The sequence below is a fragment of the Bos grunniens genome, chromosome 19 (genome assembly GCF_055505025.1).
Source record: "Bos grunniens cultivar Pamir isolate PY7600 chromosome 19, Bosgru_T2T1.0, whole genome shotgun sequence".
In the NCBI taxonomy this organism is placed as follows: domain Eukaryota; kingdom Metazoa; phylum Chordata; class Mammalia; order Artiodactyla; family Bovidae; genus Bos; species Bos grunniens.
In genome coordinates, this window is record NC_141183.1 from 22,746,364 (window position 1) to 22,770,760 (window position 24,397).

Consider the following 24,397-nt stretch of genomic DNA (forward strand, 5'->3'; position numbering starts at 1 on the left):
AAGATAGGAGGCCCGGGCTCTCTAGTGCATGCCAGGGCCTGAGGTGAGTATGTGTGACATCCCTGCCAACTTCCAGGGTCTCACTCGGGCTCCCAAAGGGTGGGGAGAGGCAGGTGAAACAGGGACAGCTCAAGTCTGGAAGAGTCCGTGAATCCAGATGAGCCCCAAGCTGCCAGCCCAACCCTGGCGACCTGAACAATGGCCCATCATTCATCCTGGTTCTGTCTCCAGTCCTGGGGTAACGCTCCACTCCCAGCCCTCTCCAGGCCTGCTGCAGCTAGGGATTCAAGATGGGCAGGCCATAGCAAGTGGTACAAGAGGGGCTGCAGGGGCACCCCTTTCCTGCAGAGCCTTGGAAAGGGGCGAGCTGCTGGTTCTGCTCAGGCTATGTGACCAGTGGCAAAAGCTGCCTGGAGGAAGTGAAGAGACCTCCCAATGCACTTGAACCACCCACCATTAAGGAGCCCCTGCCGCCCCTTCCACTGCCCAACTGCGGTTCCAGAAGGCCTCCTCTCAGCCCCTTCCCTGGCCACAGACTGAGTCTACGGAAGGTAATGACCTCTACTGCATTTATGTAGCTTATCTTTCCTCCAGGAGGATTTAATAGAGCACTTGACTTTTGCTGATGGGCAGAGCCGCCAGCCCAGCAAGTGCAGAAAGGAGGAGGAACAACCACCAAGGCAGGAATCCGGAAGGGAGGGGTCTTTATACCCAGGCGAGGATATCCAGGAGTTTCCTCTGCAGCAGGTTCCAGGCCTTGCAGTCCTGGGTCTTAAGCCTCCCCCAGTGTCATATCTCTCAATGTTCCATCCCACCCCATCACTTTCTCCTTGTTCTCTACACACATACACTACCCCTCACTGCCCCTTCCCAGTGTCTCTCTCCATCCTCACCTTTCTCCTCTTCATACGGTCAGCAGAGGTTTCTGTGCCAGACGCCCGGTGAGGCCAAACAAATCAAAACATTAAAGTTTGGAGCAAAGAAGGGATTTACTGCAGGGCCGTGCAAGGAGATGGGTGCCTCATGCTCTAAAAAGCCCAGAGTGCCCTGAAGGGTCTCGGCAAAGCATTTTTAAAAGCTGGATGAGCCAAGAAGGTCAGGGTATGTAATCAGTTCATGCAAAAGTCTCTGATTGGCTGATGGTGAGGGAACAGGGTGATGTCACAAAGGTCAACTTTATCAGTCTTTAGGCTCCAGGAGGTCTGGCACTGTGTGCTCATAGTCATCAAGTAGTTAACATCTTCCGTCTGGTGGGGGGCTCCCACATCTGTAAACTTAGGAAGGGTACATCAAATACTGTTATCTAGGTACTTCAGAGAAGAGCTAAAGCAGAGATTAGGGAAGAAGGCCTGTTCTGGGAAGGCCCCAGGGTCCTGCTCCATTTCAATGCCTTCTCCACCCACCCACACCCAAACCTGTCCTCTCCCCCTTTACAGAAAAGCCCTCCCTCTTACTTTTGTCCCATTCAATCCCCACTCCCCTCTGTCTCACATGGCTGGACCCACAGCAAAGCCCAGCTGCTGCTGGAGTTGACGGGAAAGGAGGATGGCAGCCTCACCCCCTGTGCCACTGACCGTTTCTCAAAACCCAGATTCCCAAGTCCCCTGACCCGTGCCTCCACTCTGACTACCGAGCAAGCTCCCCAGAGGGCTGAAACACCCTCAGCCCTATCTCATCTGACCAGCCACCTCCCCCATACTCATCTCCCCCAGGAGGCTCAAGTAGCTCACCTCTGCTCTTTTATCTTCATCCTCAACCACCCTACTCCCACCCCACTATCTGCCACCTTCTACTCCTGTCCTTAACTCTCATGCCATCCAATAGGCTGAGAGCTTAGAACCAGAGCAGGGCTTGGGGTGGGGGTGGGGGTTGCTAAAGGCCCCCAGCCTAGAAGTCAGTACCTTGAACTCATGCAGCAATGTCTCCTGGCTGCATGCTTTGCTCATGTGATCCAGGAAAGCAGATAAATATAATACTGTTATAATGGAGCTTATAAGTGGCACACAAGGCTGGCAGGAAGGGTACAAATAGGAAAGATAAACTTTCCCTCTGGGGAGAATGAGGGCAATGTTACCAAGGTGGTAACAATTGAGTTAGGTCTTCAAGGATAAGTAGCTTAACAGCAAAGAAGAAGGGAACCCAACTTTTGCTGGGGTGGGGGGGTGTTCTATGTGCTAAGTGCAATGTGAAGCACGTGATATATGTTTAATCCCATTTTACAGATTAGAAAACTGAGGCTCAGAAGGTTAACTTGCCCACATACACCCAGGTAGTAAATGGCAGAGAAACAAGATTCCAAACCTGTGCCCATTCCACTTACTGCGCACTCTCAGACAAGCAGATGGATGAATTTTGCGTGAAGCACATAGGTATAAAAAGTACCATGTTTAATAAAGCACATAGGTATGAAAGTACCATGTTTAATGTGGCTAAAATATACGGTACCCAAGGTAGTAGGTGAGAGAGGAAGCAAAGGAAAAAGGCAGGACCCAGATCATTAAGAGCCTTGGGTGCTAAGATGAAAATACCGAGGAATGAATACTTCTTGAATGAATGGATGAGTTTGAACTCAGGACCACTTACAGCTGTGCAAGTTGCATGATGCACAGCTGCACACAGCAACCTGCTTGGACTCCTCCTGTAGGTAACGGGAAGACAGCAGAGGCTTTTCAGCCAGGGAGTAACTGACCAGATTTGTAGGAAAAGGAAAAAGGATCTGAGGGTTGGGCAGGAATGTGTTGGGAAGAGGAAGCTGTGAAGACTTGGAGTTCAGGCCAGGAAAGGGAATGGGGCTGTCATGCCTGAGACAGGCTGGGACAGGCGCCTACTTGATCTGGGCCTGGGGCCTGGATTCTCTCTGAGCTTGAAAGGACTATGTGGGAAAGAGGACTGAGGTGGGAGGGGAGGGCTTCCCTGCGGTGTTAGTCTGCTCAGACTATCATGAGAAAATACCATAGACTGGGTAGTTTGAGCATAAGACATTTATTCTCGCACAGTTCTGGAGCCTGGAGGTGTGAGATCAAGGTTCCAGCATGGTCGGGTTCTGGTGAGGGCTCTCTTCTTGGCTTGCAGACAGCCACCTTCCTGCTGTGTGCACATTTAGCCTTAGTGCATTTTCCTCTTCTTATAAGACTACCAATCCTGTCAGATTAGGAGCCCACCCTTTGGCCTCAGTTAATTTCCTCAATTACCTCCTAAGAGTCCTGTCTCCAAATACAGTCACATTGGTGTCAGGGCTTCAACTGTGGGGACATAATTTAATCCATAGCACTCGTCCATACAGGTCCCTGCCCCAGCCATGTTCCCCGTCTGCATAATCCTCTAGTCCTGGCCAGACTGGGGCTCTGAGCCCCAGCAAAGCAGACCCTCTTCCTGAGTCTGTGACCCTGGAGCCAGCCAGGGGCTCATTTTCATAACTCCGTTTCCTGGAAGGCGTCTCAGCCTTCACCTCTCCCCAGTTGAGTCTTGCCAGGGAGCAAGTTGAGCTTGGCTTGGAGCAGGCCGAGGATGCAGGGAGACCTCCAGGAGGAGGGAAGCAGAAATAGAGAAAGAGGAGGGGGTGGGAAAGGGAGAATGACACGCACTCATTCATTCACTGGATCACTAGATACTGTGCTGAGTGCCTACAGGAGCCATGCAGAAATAGGGGACCCCAGGTTGACTAGGAGGTGGGGGGAGGCCTGCATATGCCCCAGGAGAGAGGTCCCCTCCTCCACAGCATTCAGATTGGATGATCCATGAATACCGAGATCGGACGTATCCTTTCCCTAGTTCACCCCACTCCTATCTGCGCACAAATGCACACACACCACTTCTCTCTTCTGCATCAAGAAATAGAAGCTTGGTGGTCAGGCAGATCTGGGTGGCAGGTCCCTTCTGCTACTAATTAGCTGCATGATTTAGGGCAAGTCACTTCTCTTGGCATCGATCCTTGGTTTCCTCAATTGTAATATGCCCCTCAAGATTGCCAGGAGAAATATCAACAACCTGAGATATGCAGATGATACCACTCTAACGGCAGAAAGTGAAAAGGAACTAGAGAGTTTCTTGATGGGGGTGAAAGAGGAGAAAGGAAAAGCTGGTTTAAAACTCAACATTCAAAAACCTAAGATCATGACATCCAGTCCTATCACTTCATGGCAAGTAGAAGGGGGGAAAGTGGAAAAAATGATAGATTTTATCTTCTTGGACTCCAAAATCACTGTGGACAGTGACTGCAGCCATGAAATTAAAAGACGCTTGCACCTTGGAAGGAAAGCCATGACAAACTTAGTGTATTAAAAAGCAGAGACATCACTTGCCCACAAAGGCTCATCTGTATAGTCAAAGCTATGGTTTTTCCAGAGAGGTGTAAGGTATTGGACCACAAAGAAGGCTAAGCACCAAAAAATTGTTACTTTCGAACGGTAGTGCTGGAGAAGACTCTTAAAAGTCCTTTGGACTGCAAGGAGATTAAACCTGTCAATCCGAAAGGAAATCAATCCTGAATATTCATTGGAAGGACTGAGGCTGAAGTTGAAGTTCCAATACTTTGGCCACCTGATGCGAAGAGCTGACTCATTGGAAAAGACCTGGATGCTGGGACAGGTTGAGGGCAGGAAGAGAAGAGGGTGACTGAGGATGAGATGATGAGATGGCATCACCGACTCAATGGATATGAATTTGAGCAAACTCCAAGAGATAGTGAAGGACAGGGGAGCCTGGCGTGCCACAGTCCATGGGCTTGCAAAGAGTCAGACACGACTTAGAGACTGAACGACAAAATACCCCACTCACAAAATTAGAGACACACTGGACATGAATATACTTTGTAGCCTGTGAAGTACCAATGTCCTTTATGAGGAAGCTAACACTCCTATCAGCCTCTCGTTGAGCACCTAAAATGTTCTAAGGACCAGGCTGCTGGAACAGGAGGTCCAAGAAGAAAGAAACTCACTTGTTCACCATGATCCCCAGTACCTAAAATAGTGCCTGGCATACATCAGGCCTACAATATTTGTTAGAAGCTTTGCCATCCATCACCTCATTTAGTCTTGACAGTAACACTTATGAGTACCATTTTGGACCCTCTTGATGGATACAGAACTGTGGATTAGGAGATAAAGTCCATCCCAGGGTCCAATGTAATAAATTCGCTCCCACGAGGGCTTCCCTTATAGCTCAGTTGGTAAAGAATCTGCCTGCAATGCAGGAGACCCAGGTTCAATTCCTAAGTCGGGAGGATCCACTGGAGAAGGAAATGGCAACCCACTCCAGAATTCTTGCCTGGAGAATCCCCAGGGACAGAGGAGCCTGGCAGGCCACACCCCATAGGGTCGCAAGAGTCAGACGCGACTGAGTGACTAAACCACCAATATAATAAATGGCAGAATGTGATTTAAGCCCAAGCAGTTTTGACCCAAACCCATAGTGATGATGAGAATGATGACATCTGGAGTTTATTGAACCAGAGGTCATCAAGTCCAATCCCTTGCCTCCACCTACACCAGGTCTCTGCCAAACCCCCTTCTCCTCATTCCACCCTAGTCCCTGTCCCACGCTGCTCAGGATGTTGCAAAAGTCACCTGTCCCTCTTCCAGCCTGAAAGGTGGCATACTTCCCTGTAATCTGCCTCCCAGAATCTTCTACCAGGATCTCCTTCCTTCCTCTGTATTGATAGCCCTTCCCCTTTCTGGAGCCTGAAGTCTTGCCTGCCCTCACTGGAAGATGGTGTGGAAAGAACACTGCCCTGAGTTCTAACCTGTCAGCTACCAGTTCATTCGGGCCTTAGGCGAGCAAGCCATAGACCCGCCTAGGCCTTGGTTTCCCATCTATGTAATGGGTGAACTGGAGAAGAGCTGGAAGGCCGCTCCCAGCTCTGGTCTTCTTGGGAAGGGCCATTCTCAGCCATCAGGCTGGAGCCATCCCCTCTCCTCTCACCCACATCCCCACACACACCCCTCTCCCTTCACCCACATGCCCATATGTACCCCTCACTCACTACCCACACCCCTTCCCAACCCATACCCCTCTCCCCCCACCCACACACATACTCACACCTCTCTACCCCTAGCCACACACCTCACCCCCCTACCCACACCTCCACATGTACCACTCTCCCCCGCCCCCCTCCACCCCACAAGCCCACCCTTCTCCAGCCAGGAGGTACTGCCCAGCTCTCCCTGAGGCTTCCTGTGTGGTCTTCCCCATCCCCTACCTCCCATCCTAGAACTTCCGAATCTACCTCTTGGGAAGCCCTGTTCTCTCCCAGCTCCTAGCAGGCCTTCCCTCTACTTTAGGTTGTGCTGACCTCTCTTCCTCTGCCAGTGCCCAGGGTCCCCTACAAGGCCACCATCAGCAGCGAACACGACTGGAGGCTGGCCCTTCCCTAGCCTGCAAGGCCAGCTCCCCTCATTCCAGCCCCATGAAATTTCCCAAGCAGGGGTTTACAAGGTCTGTTTGCATTTTAAAGGCAACTTCCCCCACCCCACCCCACCCCTCAAAAAGAAAACTTTCCAAAGCTTTTCAGGTCCGTTTACATTTTAATATAAACCCGTCTGGGCCTGTTGCCTGGGATTTAGCACTCAGCCCTAAATTCAAAATCTCTTCGGGAGAAGCTTTTTGCTTTTACCACAGTCCCTCCCTTAGGACTGGGCCTGCCCAGGGCTTTTATAAGTGGGGGTGGTCACAGACCCCGGGAGCAGGAGCTCCAGGCTGGCCTGGCCTGACCCCTCACAAGGCCGGCGATCAGGCCAGGGTCACTGAACAGTCACATGTCACTTTGAATGAGAAGCCTTGAACTGAGGCTGAGAAATGAAGTTGGGAAACAGTTCAGCCAAAAGCAATTGGACTTTTTTTTTTTTCTTATGTTTTTAGGGGGAAAAAACCTCTATTGTCCGACTAACCTTCCATGATGCTGGAAAATTGAATTTGTTTCCTGAGCAGTCTGGTCCAATTTCCCCTGGGTGGGGACGAGGACAGGCTCCCCTCCCTGCTGCTTCAACTTAGAAGCTTCTGGCTCTGCTCAGAGACCAGGACCCAGAAGGAAGACAGGGACCCTGAGCCCTGGACCTTCCAGGACCCGAAACTCGATCTTTCCTCGGGAAGCTTCCACTCCAAGCCCTGCACGTCGGGGAAGCCTTTCCTGGATCTCAAGTTTCCTTGCCCTCACTATCTTAGCACCATGGGTTTGCTGGACTGCTGTCTTGGCCTGTCCCCCACCCACCACAGCTCGGTGTCCCCAGCTCCCTGCCTCTGACTCCAGGCTCTCAGGCAAGTCCATAGAGGTACAGCTGTAAAGCATTTGCGCTGGCCGCCAGGCTGGCAGGGGAGCCATCTGCAGCCGGTAGGGTAGCTGCCAGGCCTGCAATGACGGGAACCCTGAGCCCCAGCCCTTCCCCCTCCCAACCCCCAGAGCAGGAACCTCACCGTCTATCAAGGCCAAGGAGGCCAAAGGTGAGGGCCACTTGGGGCCACTCCAGGAGTCAGGGAACAGACATAGTTGGCCCCTATTTGGCCACCTGCAGCTGAGCCAAGCTTTGGGGGTGGGGATGGAGGAGGGGCTTCGTAAGTTCTAGGACTGACCCTAGCCTCAGTGAGAGACTCGTCCTCAGCAGGCCACCACCCCACACCATCCCCTGTGGGTAACAGAAAAGTTCCCAGGCCACTGGCTTGGAGAGGAGAGAGAAGGAAAGGACTGTCTCCCAGCCTCAGAGAGAAGGGCCCTCCTCACCTCCCTGTCCCCTTCGCCCATGCCCCCTCTCCCTCCTGGGGAAGGACGCTGAGTGAGTGGACTGCTGGCACAGGCCTCCGGCCACAGCAGACCCATCTGGTTCCAATCAGGAAAGTTGGTTCCTGGATCGTCGAGGGCACACAGGGGAGGGAGACCACAGCCTCATAACTGTGCACCCCGGCACCCCCCACAAAGTGCAGCCCCACCTCACCTCCCAGGGGACCCTCACATACAGCCACTGGAAGACTAGGTGAGGCAGGGATTAGGGGGGCTGGGCCTGCCGTTTGTCTTTTTTAAAATACTCCTTTAATTTGACTTAGTTGTGGGGCTCAGGTTCAGTAGTAGCTGCACGCAGCCTATGGGATCTTAGTTCCCCGACCAGGGATCAAAGCTGCGTCCCCCACATTGGAAGGCAGATTCTTAACCACTGGATCACCAGGAAAGTTCCCGAGCCTGCCTTTTCTTACCCAGTAGTCTAACCATACACCCCAAACCTACCATAATTAGGTGACTAGACCACAGAGGAGAGAAGGAAAACTGCAAGAAGGGGTTTGGAGGGAGGAGAAAGGGCTGCAAACACCAAGCAAGGGAGCCCTGGAAACCACCAGGTCCCAGCTGGATCTTATTACAAATGGAGACCAGAGGTCCTGAGAAGGAAGGCCAATAGAACCACTAACTGGACTTGGCTCTAAGCCCTATTCAGGCATTCTGCCCACTGGTCCTCACAGGAACTCTATAGATAGGAATCACCATCCCCATTTGACAGATGGGAAAACTGAGGCTCACAGCAATGTCTTACCTGCCCAACCTCACCAGGTGGATCAGTGACCAAGTCTGTCTGAGCCAGAGTCTGAGTATCAGGCTACCCTCCACAGAGCCAAGGCTGTCTCAGCAGCCCAAGTCCCAGAATCCCATTTTCCCTTCCCTGCTGTCTCCAGGCTTGGACGAGGTAGGAGCTCAGTTCTGGAGAAATCTGTTCTCCCCACCCAGGGCCTGCTCTGGTTTCTGGACCTTTAACCACCCAGCTCCAACCTTTGTCTCCAGGCCCAGCATGAAAGAATAAAGCAGCCTCCCTGGTCATGGCTTGGTGCCAGAGTTCTCATACTGGCTCTGGATGACCCTGGCACCTGGGCCTCAACTTCCCCATCAACAAAATGGACCGAGTATCTGAAACTGGGTTGGACAGTGATACTGATTCCCCAGCCTCCATTCCTGTCATCCTGAACAAACCGAGAGGCTTCCCCCTTGGCTTGGGTGGTCTTTAGATGGTTCTGACCCCAATTTCAGAATTTAGAGCCAGCAAGGGGGCCAAGACAATGAGGGGACCCAGCCAGCCATGGAAGCTGCTAATCTCCATCTCTCCCTGAGGGGACTTCACTGCTGCCTCCACTGAAAGCAATTTGTCATGCCCTGAATTAAGTGATTCCAACAAGGGTTTAATTTCAGTTTAATGGCTCTGTTTTTATGTGTAATTAAATACCACTGCATGGCAAAAATATGTTGTTTGCACTTTGGAGACTGTGTAAGGGTCCAGGAAGCCAATCCCACTGGGTTTCCACTCCCCGGCTCCACCGGCCCCTCCCCTCGCCTAGCTGGAACAGTCCAGGTCATGGAGAAGGGGGCTGGGGGCCTGGAGAAGGGAGGGGGATGGTGAGGGAAGAGGTGGTCCTGGTGGCGCCTGCTCACTCTATTAGAGTATGTTTCTAATTATCTACAACACCCCCACTTCTACTCCCTGACCTCAAGCCTCCCCAGCCTCTGAGACCTCAGACAAAAGGGGGACAGGTTACTCCACAGTGAGCATCTAATTAGACACTACGGTGGCTGGTATGATGGCTGCTTCCCGGTGCATGAATGTGTGTGTGTGTGTGTGTGTGTGTGCACGTGTGTGTGTGTACCCGTGTGCCTCCACTGCCCCTCCTCCACTCATTGTTTCCTCACCCCCTTGAACATGCTTTCTTCCCACTGACCCTCTCCCCCAACTCACAAAGCACCCCCTTTCCTCCGCCCTTCCTTGGAACAACGCAGTATCCCAGCTACCAGCCTGCCTCCCACCTCCATTCAACCACATCATCTTGACTTTCTCTTCGGAGGTCAGAGGTCATACTGCCATAGGGGTCTGGAATGCAGAGGGAGTTTCTCTGGCCAGGAATGTTTCAGGGTCATTTGCCACACAGCCATAACCACCCCCCGCCCCGCCGCCCAGGAAGGGGGGCCCCTGAGCTGGAGCCCCAAGTCCTGCATGCCTCATAACATTCCTGGAGTAACTTGAAGGTGGAATCTGGCCCAGAGGGCAAAGGGGTTGGGACAAGCAGCATTTTCCTGGAAGGAGTTGAAGGAATGGCCGTGTCTGGAACCTCAGAACCCTGATAAGAGAAGGGGCCAGGGGTCTTGGCCAGCTTTCCAGAGATTCCCCCACCTGAATCCAATACTGGAGTCAACCCACTTCTCCATTTTGTTTTTGTTCTCTACTCCCACCTTGCCTTCCTGGCAATGGAAAACCCAGCCCCCAACCTACAGCCAGACGTTGGGTCTTGATTTCCACCAAGGAGCCAGGAGTGAAGTGAAAGTCACTCAGTCATGTCTCTTAGAGACCTCGTGGACTGCCAGGAGCCTGCCAGGCTCCTCGGTACATGGAATTCTCCAGGCAAGAATACTGGAGTGGGTTGCCATGCCCTTCTCCAGGAGATCTTCCCCACCCTGGGATCAAACCCAGGTCTCTGGCATCGTGGGCGGATTCTTTACTGTCTGAGCCACCAGGGAAGCCCAAGGAGCTAGGAAATGGAAACCAAATGCCTGATACCAATCGGCATCAATGGGCTCACAGGTCCTCCACCCCTCTGCTCCAGACCACAGTGCCGGGAATGACATTTCTTAGGGAGGCAGGACAGAGAACTCAAGGACTTTGAAGTTATTCTAGGTATAGTGGCCCCACTGAGGTCCTCAGCACTCCCTCCCTTCCCACCTCTGCCAGGATGCTGATGCTCCTGTGGCAACTAGACTGACTGAGCATTCAAGGGGATTTACAGGTCACAGTGGGAGGGCCTGGGTGCAAACAGACCAGCAGTTCCTCTCTGGAGCCCGGTTCTCCCCACTGTGACACTGCCCAGGGCAGTTCACTTCCTCTGGCCTGGTAGTGGTAGAGGGTGTTCACATTGACACGCAGTTGCTTTTATTTCCTTCTTTTTTGACAACTAGCACCTGGCTCCCAGATGGTGGGGGCAGGAACCGGGGGTGGGGGTGGGGAATCTGCTGCGAGCTGTGGGATTCCTGCTCCCAAAGTACACATCCTCTGTTCTCTGGAGATAGACAGCGGCCCCCGCCCCCACCCCACCACCACAAGCCCTGCATTGATGACAACTAACGAGTTGGGGAGGGAAGTACACGCATACGCTGTGAATTTCACTCTGTCTCTTGGCATCACACACGTCCATACTGAGACTCATAGAGCCCGCATAGACACACCACACAAGTGTGCACCACGTCTATACACACGATGCCTGGATACACGTATCCTGTAAAAGCCTACACTCTCACTCACACTTCGGGTATCACTTTGCCATATGCACACACACACACATTATAAATACACTTATATCACAAAGGTACATCCCAGGCTACATGGGCAGCCACCTCCCAAGCAGACCCAGCACTTTCTTGGGAGGCCCATGAAAGGACAAGGACCTCTTACCTCCCACTCCCAGGACGCAAGGGTAGAGCACCGGGAAGACGGATTGCAGACAAGGGGGAATTTAAAGAGATGCCTTAGGGAAAGAGATACTCTCCCTCCATTTGGCTTAGGGATATAAAACTTCACTGTCAGCCCACTCTGGCCTCCTCCCCCTGTATGCCTTGGCCTCGGTCCCAGAAGTAGGGGGCTCTATGAAGAGCAGCCCCCTGGCTGAAGGAGCGTTGCTTTGTTCTTTATCTCCTGCGGCAGGCAGCAGCTTGCGGTGCCTCGGGAAAACTAGACGGCTGTGGGATGCCGCCACCGAGGCAGAGCCAGAGAGATGAGGATCGCAGCCCCAGCCCCAAGATTCAGACAGCACAGGTGCCAGTGCATCGGGGCCAGGGAAACTGAGAAGCCTGGGAGCACCTCAAGAGATCAAACACATGTACACACACACACTCCACAGAAGTGAGGGGTGATGACCTCTTCTGGGACACGACCAGGAATCCAGCGGTACCTCGTGGACACACATTCTAGGGCTGGCACTGAGCGCCCACAGCCCGGTGAGCCCAGGACAGTGAGATTAAAGATAACCAACCGCACTCCCAAACCCTCAGAATCAAACCTCAGTGCAGCCCCCAGTCAAGAATCCAGGCAGTCAGAGCTGTGGAATGAATTGGAGAGCTTGTCCCCTTTCCCCAGCTTCAGGACAGTCCCTCCCCCCACTAAATTGATAAATCAAATCCAGACACAAACCCGATCTGCCTGATGCCCTAGAAAATGCCCCCGCTTCACTCACCAACTGATCTCAGAAATAGCTTTGGCCCAGCAAGGCTGTCCCTGCTCGCTTCCTCCCTTCCGAAGCCATTACTGACCCACCAGGAGTCTGTACACAGACAGAACAGACTTTGGGGACACAGCGGCCTCCCAGGAAGAGGCTGCAGGGAAGAGGAGGGTGAACTGGCTGACCCTTTGCAGTCCTTTCACCATCTAAGACAGCTCTCCCATCCCTAGTAATTCCCTGTCTCTTAGTTGTAAATAAATCAACCAAACACCATTGTCTAGGGTTTTTTTGGTTTTGTTCTGTTTTGTTAAAAAAAAAAAGACAAGACATCATGGCCAACTGGTAGGTACCTAAGTCTCTGTCCATCCAGTTGAGCCAAAAAATGCCCAGGGGTAGGGAAATATAGGGGAGGAAAATCCAGGGAAGGAGACACGGGGAGGAAGGCAGAGCCACAGACAGTGAGCCACTGAAGGATGGCGCCATCCTGTGACTTCCTGTCTGTGACCACAAACGGAGGAGGAAGGAGCACCCCAGATAAGTCCCTCACCTCCCAGCATGCCGATCCCTTTCTCCATCAGGCACATACATTCTTTCCTCCTACTCTGATTGCTCAGAGATGGGCCCCACCTCCCCAGCCTTCTGCAGGGCTTCCTCTGACCTCTTCCCTTCCCCAGAGCAGGGTCTCAGTTGCCAGGCAATCAAGCCAAGGTGGGCTTGCCCTTGCAGGTCCTCCCGCTGGAAGGACCTGGGGAGGAGTAAAGGGGAGCCTGGCAGGTTTCAGTGTTGGGATTGGGTCTCAGTGGGTCTCCTGCTACCCCTCAGCTTCCCTATGGTAGGGACTAGACCTTCTGTCTAGACTGAGGACAATGGTCAAGGTACATGTCTGTTTTCCTCCCCGATAATGGAACTGGGACTTCTCTTCTCCCACAGACTTGGGCTCACCTTGCAGGAGGTGGCCCCACATATCTACATCAGAGGGAGTCAAGATGAGTCCCCAGGGCTGCAAACTAGAGCTGGCATGTAGTATGTGGTCAAGAAGTGTTTATAGATGGCTGAAGGGCTGAAGGGCTGAATGGATGAATGAATCCAGGATCAATTTGGAAACATACCAGGGCTCTCTTGGGCTATCTAAGCCCATAGAGGACACCCCTAGGGTTTGGCTCACCCCAAGCGCATACCCAGGCTCATTAACACACACGCACACACACATACACACAGACACACCCCGAGGGAAACTTCTGGGCCAGAGGCAAAGCCAGGACTCAGACCTAGGCTCCAGGTCAGCTCTGCAGCCTCCAGGGAAGGGGGCAGCAGGGGGCACTGAGCCCCCTGCCTGCTGACAGGCTCACTCTCGGAAGCTGTCAGCCAACTGGTGGCAGTCCAGCTCCCCCTTCGGCTCCAGGCCCCCCGGAAGCTTCACTCCCGTCTTCCGGTCCACACACCAGCACTTGCCGCGCTGCCCATCCAGGGCCGGGTGGCACTGCCAAGACAAGGGTATGAGAGGTTAGGTTCCCAGGCAGCCACCCCCAATCCCAGCCCAGCCCCCAGATCAGACAGTGGTTCCCAACTGGTCTCTGAGGGTGGAGGCTCCCTTGGACATGAGTCCTCTGAGCTCTCTGGAGTGGAGCGAAGGTGGCCAAGAAGGAAAGGCCCAAAGAGTTTGGGAAGACAGAGCCTTGAGGAAGTTCTGTAGACACCCTGAAGGGGAGACGGGATCCACAGAGCTGAAAGGTACAGCTGAATGTGAAAGGCTAGGGCCCAGTTTGAAGTTTTTGGTTTGGGTTCTGATTGTGCTTTCGCTTGAGTTCTGACTGTGTTGAGGCTTCGAGAATAGGATTATGGTTAAGACTGTGATTATCCACATTGAAGTTAGGGTAGCATTAGGATAAGAGTTGCGGTCGAATTGGGAATTATGACTACAGTTTGAGTGGAGTGAGGCTGACAGCCCACGTCAAAAATGGAATTGGGACAGAGATAGAGGTCAAGGTCAGAACAAATAAAGCAGCTGGGCTAAATTTTGGGTCAGGCTTAGACAGGGGAGGGGGGAGGGGAGGGGTAAAGGTGTATTTCAGAATCAGGATTAGAGTTGAAGTGAAGGTTGTCTCAAGGGTCAGAACTGGCCAGATGATAAAGGATCAAGTGTCAGAATTTTCAGCAAATAAAAATGGGAAGGAAACACACAGAACTATATAACACACAGGGTGAGCCCTAATGTAAACTCTGGTTAATAACTAATAATCAATTTTAGTTCCCTGGCGATCCAGTGGTTAGGACTCGGCACGTTCACTGCCAGGGGTCCAGATTCAATCCTAGGTCAGCAAACTAAGATCCCAGAAGCCATGTGGCTTGGCCAAAAAAAACAAAAGGAAAAAGAAAAATCGAGACAAGGATAAAATTGGTATTGGAACGAAGGCTGGAGAAAGGTTTGGCGCTGATTTGGGGCGGGGGACCTTTCCGGTTCTCCACCATTGCACCCCACCTCATAACCTCCTCATGCCATCCTGGGGTGTGCAGACTCGGGGGCAGCCTTTCCCCTCCTAGCTAAGCCTCTTCTGGCCCAGTGGCGGTCCACTTTGTGGATTCGCCTGTAGAGCATGAAGTGGGGGAATATGTGTGTCCAAGCCCACGAGGGCTGGAGGAGATCCAGGCTTCATCCAGCACGAGGCCGCCCACTGCCCTGCCCAGATATGCCACCACCCCAGGGGAGCCCAACTCTGACAGGCCAGAGATGGAGCTGGAGCAGGTCCGCCTCACTGACCATCCCAGTTTCCTGGGGGCTTGTCAGAGGAACCCACGTTCCAAGGGTGTGAGGAGGCCTAGAGGTTTCTACACCCCTGTCTCCTCTCCTGCCCTTTCCTTCCTCTGCTCCACCCGAAGTGCTTCCCAGCTGTCAGGTCTGCCTCCCCCCAGCTTGGCTGACCCCTAGGTCCTTCGCTGACTCAGCTTGGGGGAAAAGGCATGTTGAGTTTTCTCTGCAACTCCTCAAGACCTAGCCCCTCCATTCCCAGATGACACCTCAGACATCCAGGGACAAAGGAAAACTACTCACAGGAATGAAGGTGGAGAGGGGGAGGGGTTGGGAGGCAGAGGCTGACAGGGGTGCCAGGCCTGCCTCACAGATGGTGGCCACAGAGGCCATGGAAAGAGCCCTGGACGGGGAGGCAGGATGACTGGCCTGCCTTTAACTTGCCCTGTGACTCCGGGCTGCCCTCTGCCCCTCCCTGGGCCTCAGTCTACTCATCTGAGGGGGGAATAGGTAAAATGAACTGAGATCCTGAGTCTGAGGGTGGGGGTGGTTTGGCGAGGGCCTAAGGGGTGAGCTTGGGGCCAGGGAGCCTCCCCCTTCCTGAGACTGCCATCCCAGACATCCCAGAGCTGAGGCCGGGCCGAGCCGGCGGAGACGGAGACGCACCTGTTTGGGGTGGAAGTTGCCGTTGCGGTCGCAGTTGGGGATGGGAATGATGTAAAGGTCTTCGTGGGTGCGGCTCTGTGAGGCGGCCAGCCGCTCCAGCGCCCGGTGCAGCTCACTCTGGCAGGAGCCCTGGGGCTGGGGGAGGGGAAGATGAGACTGTTTAGCAGAAGCAGAAGAGGCAGGGGGACCAGGGCTGAGGGTCGGATCAGGACTGCAGGCTCTGAAAGGAAGGTTCAGGCCTGGTGGCCAAGCAGGCCTCCAGAGAGATGAAAGGAGGGGCTCGGGTTCAGGGGACCCTGGCGGGCAGGACAGGGGGACATTTAGGAGAGGATCTCGAGCCAGAAAGCTTCTAAAAAGGAGGGGTGTGACGTGAAGGGACCTAGTGGGGAAAGGAAATCTATGGAGAAGGACAGGAAGGGGATGATGTCTAAACAAGACGGAAGGATGAAATCATATAATTAACAACTTGTAAGACCCAGGCACGGATCCATCAGAACCACCCATCAGAAAAGACATTAGCCAGACCCTGGATCAAGGTCCCAAGACTCCTTACTATGGCCAGCCTGAACTCTCGAGTTACTGAGAAGCTCTGGGGTGAGGAATCCAGGGGAAGAGCCAAGCAACATCAGGGGGTTTGGGGCAACTGCTATTCACCAACCAGCATGGAAGTGTCTCAGTATTTAACAGTAACTTCAGCTGTCCCCAGTGTCTAGAATTGCTGAGCCGGAAAGGAATTTCAACAGGAGGGAGGACTTTTTTCTGGGTCCTGATGATGCACACAAGGTGCACAGAGCAGACAGCCAAAGAATGCTTGCAGAACGGACACTGTTGGGATCTGGTGGTGGCGGTGGTGATGGTGGTGGTGTGTGCCTATGCATGTGCACATTTGATCAGTGGTCCTCACCACAGGCCGGGCTTCCTCTCGGGGCGCCCCGATGACCTTCATCTTGCCCCCACTGGTGCTCCGGTCTCGAATTTTGGCCAAGTGCTTCTGCAGGCACTTGCGGTCGTGGGCGCTGCAGGGGCTGAAGCTGTTGTTGGGGTGGTCGCCCTCGTCCTTGTCTGCAGTCAGGCAAGATGGGGAGAGGTCAGTGCTTATAAAGGGCAAGACAGCAGAGCAACGCGACTTCCCATCTGCATTCTCCTCCTCGGGAAGTCTCCAGCCTGGTGCTGGAAGAACCAGGGGAGGAGCAGGGGGTCTGGGGTAGGAAGAAATGAAAGCAGCACCTTGGTTTCCTCCCCGCTCCCCTGGATCTTCTCAGGAGAATATTCCTCTTGGAGACCTTGATTTTTCCTTCACTCCACCCAGTCCAGTCCTCAGATGAGTCACCAGCTGCAGCCGCCCAAACAGCAGGAGGGTCCCCTGGGCCTTGCAGGGAGGTCTGAGGCAGGCCAAGGGCCCCACATTCATGTCCCCCTTCCATTCAGCTCTCCCTACCATCCCCCTTCTCCGTCTGCTCTTTCTTCCTGTCTCCTTTCCTGCTCCTTTCAGCGTCTGGCTGAGCCAGCCAGGGGTTCCCCAGGGCTGTCAGTTCTGCTGACCCTCTTCCAAATGGCCAGAATCAAAGTTTCCATGAGTGATGAGAAACGTGGCCCAAAAGCTCTCTCCATTGGCTGGAGAGGAGAAGTGGGAGTGGGTGTGTGTGCTTGCATGTGAAAAGTGTGTGCGTGTGTGTGTGTGGGAGAGACACTGTGTGGCCCTCAGGACCAAAAGAACACCCTTGCACATTCCTGCAGCTCCCCACCCCACCACTTCAAGGTCTCCCATCCTTAGATTTCAGACCTCATCCAAAGTGCATATCAGCTGCCCAGAGCCAGGGCGCTTGGGATCTGGAGATGGGGGTGGGCTGGACCACCACCCTCTCCCTGGGATCTCTTAAAGGCTCTATCTGAACTCAAGAAAAAAACCCATCCAGAAGTCCCAGAACTGTAACCTCTGCTACTCCATCCTGGCAGCCAAAACCAGAACGCGGAGCTGAGCTGGAGGAAGAGGTCTCAAGATCTCTCTGCACATCAGAGCCACCTCTGAAATGCTCAGGCTTGGCAGCTTGCTGCCGGCTCGAGTGCAAAGCCCCTGCCAGCATTCCAGATGTTGGCAGCCGGACAGAAGGTTACATCTGGTTTGCGTCAGGATTTTTTTTTTTTTTTTCCTGAGGAGTTAGCAGGTTCCTCCATGCATGGCAGCAGTCCCAGAGCTGCCTTGGGGTCAAATTGTATTTTTCTGCTCAGCCAAAGTTAGTTGGGGGGGTGGGGGTTAGTTCTCTTCTTATTCTCCTAGTTCTGGGGGTGTGGGGGGGGTGAAGCACATAGATAAAGAGAAGCCAGACATGGAGGAATCTAGACCCCCAAAAAGTCTGTGTCAAGATTCCACACCAAAGGTTATTTATAAAGTTGAGTCACCAAGGATGGGAAAAGGTTTTGTCACGGGTGCAGGGCTGGCTTAGAGAAAAGAACCAGAGGGAAGGAATAAATGGAGCAGAGAGATATAATCCTTCCTTCTACGTATTTAACATCTCAAGAAGGACAGTCTGTTGGGGACTTCTGTCCCAAAAGATGACAACAAGTTTCCAAAGGTCAACCAAGGAGAAACCTTGAAGACAAAGACCAACAAAGACTTCCCAGCCGGTGTGGGCAGCAGCAGAAGGGACTGGTCAATTTCAGAAGACCAGGATTGTGCAAAGGGGCCCATAAGAAGTCAGACTCCAAGCCCTCAGCCAGGAACCAGAGAGAAGATCTGAGATCCAGGCTCCTCCCTGAAGACCCTCCCAAGGAACTTTCTGGCCAAGGAGGCCCAGGCTGGCCAGTGACCCCCTCACACACACCACTCTCATCTTGCACAAAGCCACAAGACTTGTGGGTGGACTCAGCTTCGCGGGGGTTTAGGCTGGAGCTGACGATCAGAAAGAAAGGAAATAGAAGACAGGAAAAAATTGAAACCAAATCTTGGAACCACAGGGGCTAAGCTGAGCTGGGAACAAAGGGGCCACCGCTCTACCTGGAAAGGCTGGAAGAATCCCAGGGGTCATTTGCCACAACCCAAGAGTACCTCGACGGCCCCCTTTGACCTGGAGACATTTCGCTGTCTTTCCTTTGAGTTTGCTTTCTTTTCATGACCATAAAAGAAAGCACAGTTGTGCACAGTGACACTTGTGCCTCTTGATAAGTGGCCAGATGTTCTTTAGGTTCCCTAGGAAGAGTTTTTCTAATGCAGGGGGCTGCCTCAGGAGGTAGAGAGCTCTCTGACCTGGAGGTGGGGCGAGTCAGGGTGGCAGAGGCCTCAAGGACCTGGAAAGATCTGCAGTAGAGGTCTGACTGCTTTCCAACATTGTGTTCCCATGAGTCGAAGTTCACACAGACACTCAGGGGATTATTAAAGGATATTTGGAATGTTTATCCCCTAACTTAAGAAGCACCATTAAGGAGAACAACTGGGTCCACTCACTGAACCCTGGGGCTGCGTGAGGCATAGGGTGAGCTTGGAACACAGCTCTTGTTTTGTGTTGGCAGGCCCACATCACATGGGAGGGAGGGGGACGTTATCTGGGGAAAGCTGAGCCGGCTGCCTGCCTGGCCTCCCAGCCTCCTTGGTTCCCCACTGCCCAGCACACTTAGCCGTTTAGAGTAGAACCCAGCAGACGGGGACAGTGGCTCCATACTGCCTCTTGCAGGGACATGGGTACACAGCATGTCCCTATCAGCACAGACAGAGGCAGGGATTCAAGGATCACAAACACACACAAACAATCACGTGTCCAGACACACACTGGTCCACACGTGCACACTCACATGCACCCTGGCACCCTGACCCTGCCCTGGGCAGAGCACACTGACTATCCCGGCAGTTGACTTTCCACTTAATCTGTAACTTTACATTGTCCAGCCTTGTTTCACTGGCAGACTGAGTCCCCACCCCAGGATCCACCCCAGGCACTAGGTTTAGGAGGGCAAAGTTCGTAGCCTTGAGTCTCTAAAAAAAAAAAAAAAGTTCATCTTCCCACCTCTACAACCTGCTAAATGCTTGCTACTTACTTCTCTGCTCACCCAGGAGGTCAGCCACATCGTGCTGCTCACCTAGGTGGTGCTTCTGGAAAAACCACGATCCTGGTGGGTTTCCCTCTGAGCAGGAGCCAGAGTCAGACCTTCCCCCTCACTTCCCCAACAAAGGTCAGAATCCCTACGTCTGAAAGGTCTGTTTGGGAGGTGGGGCTTCCCAGGTAGGCTGGGTCACCTCATCTGGCCCTGCTGGAGTAGGCCAATGACGTCCCACCACAGGGTAAACATGGTCTCTGCTCCAGCCACAGAGGAAGGGCAGGCACCCAGAGAAAGAAGAGGCTCCACAGCTTTGGCAACAGTGGCTGCAAAGTTCATGGTCAAAGCTAGAGGATTTCCTCTTTCTTGCTGCCCGATTTCATCCCCATGATTTCCCCTCCACTCCAGCCCACACCCAGCTCAAGATGCCTAGGGTGAGGCTCTGAGGTAGGTGGGCCCAGCCACCTAGACATGAGCTGGAGGGTCACCCACCTGCCCTGCAAGAAAGGCCTGGACTCTCACTGGAGAAGCCAAGATCCCCCGGCCAGGTACCAGGCCTTTCTCTGAGGTCTGGTTAAAGTGGGGGCACCCCCCTCACCCTCGTGCCATGGCTGCTGGCCTCAAAGTGTCAGATAAGGACAGCTGGCCCCTCCACCCTACCCCCTCCCTCCACTCCTCTGCATGTCTCTCAGCTTTGCTCACTTGCCCCATTGCTCCCTAAAGCCCTAGCATCATGGGAGAAGCTAAGCTTCAACTTAAATCCATTTGGTTTTCTGTTCATCACCAAGCTCTCATTGCTCCAACATTGAGCTCTTACTCCATGCCAGATGCCCCAAGCCTACAAGTTGGGTCCTGTTGTCCCCTCTTTTTACACATGAGGAAATGAAGCAGAATGGCTGGAGGAAAGGAGAAGAACATATCTCTGCAGCTCCTATGTCTTTAAATGGAAAGGCTCCTGATACCCAAAGCACCAATAATTCTGACTTTGCCAAAACTGAAGAAAAAATGTTAAGCAGGCATGCTCCTCCTTCCCCCCTCCCCCAAGGCACAGAATTTCTGGGAAGGCCCTGTTCCCATGACGTGACTGGATTCCCAGTATTGAAGTAGAGGGGACAATATTTGCTGTGTCGACTAAAAATTAACCCAGCCTGCATGTTCCCTAACGCTGTCCCAGAGGGACCCAGGGCACAGCTTCAGATCACCCCAGTCCAAACACTGATCTTCCCACCATCCCCCGCCCCCCAGATTCCACAAGTCAAGGGTCAGTACTCTGAATCAGGATCGTGAATTTCTGAGGCAGGTGTCCCCACTCCTGGCTCAAAAAGCTGGGACCGCTAGTGGCCTGGCTCAAAAAGCTGGGACAGGGGGTCATGGCACAGGATGGAGGCAGGGGAGCATGGAGAGGGATGTGGGGAGACCTGCCCCCCTGAGCAAAGAGTCAGCCTCTGGACGACAGCAGACCAAGGGAGGAGGCTGCCCTCCCCCAGTCACCTGCTGAAGCTCAGCCCCAAGAGGAACAGGCAGGAAGAAAAGTTCAACTGATACCTCTGCCAAAACCCAGGCAAGAAAGTTAAAGCCTTGGGACATAACAGGGACAGTGGCGTATTGACAGTGGAAGGCTCAGGAGGACAGCAGGGAGAGGGACCAAGCTCTGGCCTCCAGATCTCACCAGACACCCTGCAGGGTTGCCACACAACCCTAGGGGGCGCTTTTCACATGGTGTGGTATGGCCTGGGCTGGGGCAAGGGTACTTCTGGGATGACTGGGAGGTAAAAAGTCAAGGACACAGCTTACTGAGTGGGGACCTAGTGCCCCAGGGTCCCCTCACCTCCCCTTTCCCTCTCCCGATTTCTGCCTGCCCTGCAAGGATGGAGGCCAAGGCAAGGAGGGAAGGAGGAGAGGGGTTGAGAGAGCCGGGCCCTATAATCTAAAGAGGACCTAAAGCTGCCTGTCGAGGCCGGTGGATATGATGTCCACAGGGCACTCACAATCTGTTCACGCCATGCCTCCCCAAATCTTCTAGGGGAACAGTTTTCTGCACTACGGGATGGGCTGTTCCTACCTAGCCAGGAAAGAAGGGGCTAAGGGCTCTTCTCTTCAGCCTCAGGTTCAAGTTGGTGAGAGAGGAGAAGCTCACCAGCCTAATCTGTGGCCAGACACCCGCTGGCGGGTGGAGGATGAAGATGCAAAGGGAAAGTGGACCTGTTGTACCCAGGGAGCCCAAGAGCTCAGCCCTCACTCCCAGTATGGTCTAGCACCAGAACCCTCCTCCCCGCTGGCACTGGCATCTGTACCCCAGGATCAGCGACTTACACCCCAAGACTCCCCCCCACGGCTTCCCAGATGTGCTGGGTGCCAGGCTGGCATTTCTCCTAGAATGTTTTCTGCTGACCTATCTCTCACTGCCCAGGAGCAGGAAGGGCAGAGAGGCCCGAGGCCCAGACCCCTGGGGTCCACCTCCTTCCTGTTTTCCCTGCATCCTGCTCTCCTCTGGCTAACAAGCTGCAGAGGATTGAGGAAGTGGAGCGGCCTGGGACCCAGGGCAGGAAGCTTGGGGCCGCACTCCCAGCATCCGGACTGCAACAATGGAAGCTTCAAGCACCAGGAAAAGAGACAGACACTGACAGAGGCACCGGGAGAGCAAAAGAGTCAGAGAGGGAACAGGAAACGGAGGCAGAGGGAGAGAAAGGCAGGCAGAGGTTCCAAAAGTAACAGAGAAAGACAGGAACAGAGACGGAGAGAGAAATGGTGACAGAGACGAGAGAAAGGGCAACAGAAAGAGACTGAGATGAAAGTGAGCGAAGCAGAGCAACAAAAACAGGAAAAGGAATAAGATAAGGAGAGAGAAGCTGATAACGGACAGGAGATAATGATGAAAGGAGAATTTGAGAATGTTGTTAGTGAAACTAGAGGTTGAGAGATGCAGCAGGAAAGAACAAAAGAATAAGAGGAAGAAGGAGAGAGACTGAGAAAGGTTATTAGAAGAAACTGAAAGTCTCACCGAGATATAGGAAAAGAGAAAGTGTAAGAATGAGGGCCTTCTAAATCTCTCTGGAGAGGGCCTTCTAAACTTCTCTCTCTCGATCTCTCTCTCCCCACCCCCGCCACCCCGACCGTCCATCCCTGCTCCCTATCCCGTTAGGTTTCTGCAGCTCTGGGCTGAGAACCAAGACTTGCTTCTCTTCTGCCACCTCAGATGGCACCTGCCAGGAGCAAGAAGCAGGGTGCCTGTGTACCAGGGCAGGAGGAGAACCCTGTCTTCCCAATACCTCTAAAAAAGCTAGGTGAGCTGGCCTGGGACTTTGGGGAAGGGCTACTCTGATGCCCCCTCACCATCAAAACCTCTCTAATTTGCATGTCCTGCTCCATCCCACGTCAATGTCAAAAGTCCAAGCCCGGGGTTCTCAGACTCCTGGGGCTTCAAGCTGAGTCCAGAGCGAGGGAAGGTCACTGGATCAGGAACTGAAAGTCTCCAGGCCACCATCCCCATCCCCCAGGTATCTGGCCCCTCACTTGCAGGCTGCGGCTGCTGGCTGGACCAGGTCACTTAACTTTCCACCCTTACAGCAGCATCCAGGACTACCATTGAGACTCTCTTCCCAAATAGGTACCCTTCAGATGGAGCAATGGCACAGAATCCTCCTCCGTGATGGTGGCAACAGGCTGCCCAGGGACTTGATAGCAGTTTCCTTGGCTGACCCTGTCCCATGCCAGTTGGGCCCTGCCACGTACCTGTCTTCTGCTCAACTCACAGAGGATTTTCAAGAGCCTTCCGGGCCAACCCGAATGGGAAAGGGGGCTTCTGGGAGGGCAGGACCCCAGGGAGGGCATGCAAGGGCAGGGGCACCTTACCAGAGGGCTGCAGGCTTTCCTGGATGGCCTCGATCTCTGCCAGCTCCATGCACACGCCTTGTCCGTGCACCAGCGTGTGCAGGGGCTTCTCCACGCCCCGGGGCGGGTAGCAGCGCAGGCCGGAGCCGCAGCGGGGGGTGTACACCCCACAGGGCATCCCTTTGCCCAGGGCGCAAGTGGCGCAACAGCCGCAGCCCGGCTCTCGCACCAGCTCCTCGCAGCCCACGGGGGGGCGGCAGCGCGCCAGCTTCTCCTCGGAGCAGGGCGGGCAGTGGATGGCTTCGTCGCCCAGGCTCGGCCCGGGCCCGGCGGCCAGCAGCAGCGCGGCCACGAGGCAGAGGGACAGCATGACCGAACGGGGACGGGGCGCGGGCTGGCAGCGGGAGACACACAGGGGCAGCGCCCGGCGCGCCTGGAGGACCCGACTCGGAGGACGCGGGGACACGCGGTGGCCCCCGCTGGCGGACAAGGACGGAGCCGAGGAAGTTAGCAAGCTGGCCGGAGGGGAGAGAGCCTGGCCGCCGAGGCGCTGCGCCGCATCCTCGGCCCGGCCCAGGCGGCGGGCGGTTGGGGGGCAGGGGGCTGAGCGGCTGCCCGGGACCGGCTCCCCCGGACTTTATACGGGCCCCTGGCCACACCCCCAGCGCCGTCCCAGTGGTGGGGGAGGGGCAGGGGAGAGGGAGACGAAGAGGCGGCTGTTAGGGGGAGGGGGCGCTGTCCTAAGTCGCCGCCGCCGCTGCAACATCTGAAAGTCCTTTTCTGCCGCAGGAGGAAGCGGCGCAGTTTGGAAGCCACGGCAGGGGCCGAGAGCGCTTCCGAACTGGGGCCCCGGGGGGCAGCGAAGGGTGAGGAAAAGCGAAGGCGCTGCTCCTCGGTTCCCCCACCCCCGACCTTGGAGGATTCTCCCCCGGACCCCTGAGATGGCCCGCGGTCCCACAC

At 54.2% G+C, this 24,397-nt stretch overlaps 1 protein-coding gene across 1 annotated transcript; it reads right to left on the reverse strand.

The window, feature by feature from the left end:
• Positions 1-12,443: 12,443 nt before the first annotated feature.
• Positions 12,444-24,050, reverse strand: IGFBP4 (insulin like growth factor binding protein 4). The gene is made up of 4 exons (XM_086357769.1): positions 23,459-24,050; positions 16,482-16,639; positions 15,578-15,712; positions 12,444-13,645 (listed from the first exon to the last, which is right to left on the reverse strand). Exons 1-4 carry the CDS (start codon positions 23,805-23,807, stop codon positions 13,511-13,513), a joined length of 777 nt encoding a protein of 258 aa, XP_086213895.1. The 5' UTR covers positions 23,808-24,050; the 3' UTR covers positions 12,444-13,510.
• Between the last annotated feature and the right edge of the window lie 347 nt (positions 24,051-24,397).

What these genes read in the sequence shown, in the direction of transcription:
- IGFBP4 (XM_086357769.1), bottom strand. Translation starts at nt 23,807, where the DNA reads ATGCTGTCCCTCTGCCTCGTGGCCGCGCTGCTGCTGGCCGCCGGGCCC. An exon ending in GGAAAGCCTGCAGCCCTCTG is followed by an intron (nt 16,640 to 23,458) that starts GTAAGGTGCCCC and finishes GCCTGACTGCAG; the next exon opens with ACAAGGACGAGGGCGACCAC. An exon ending in GAGAGGAAGCCCGGCCTGTG is followed by an intron (nt 15,713 to 16,481) that starts GTGAGGACCACT and finishes CCCCTCCCCCAG; the next exon opens with CCCCAGGGCTCCTGCCAGAG.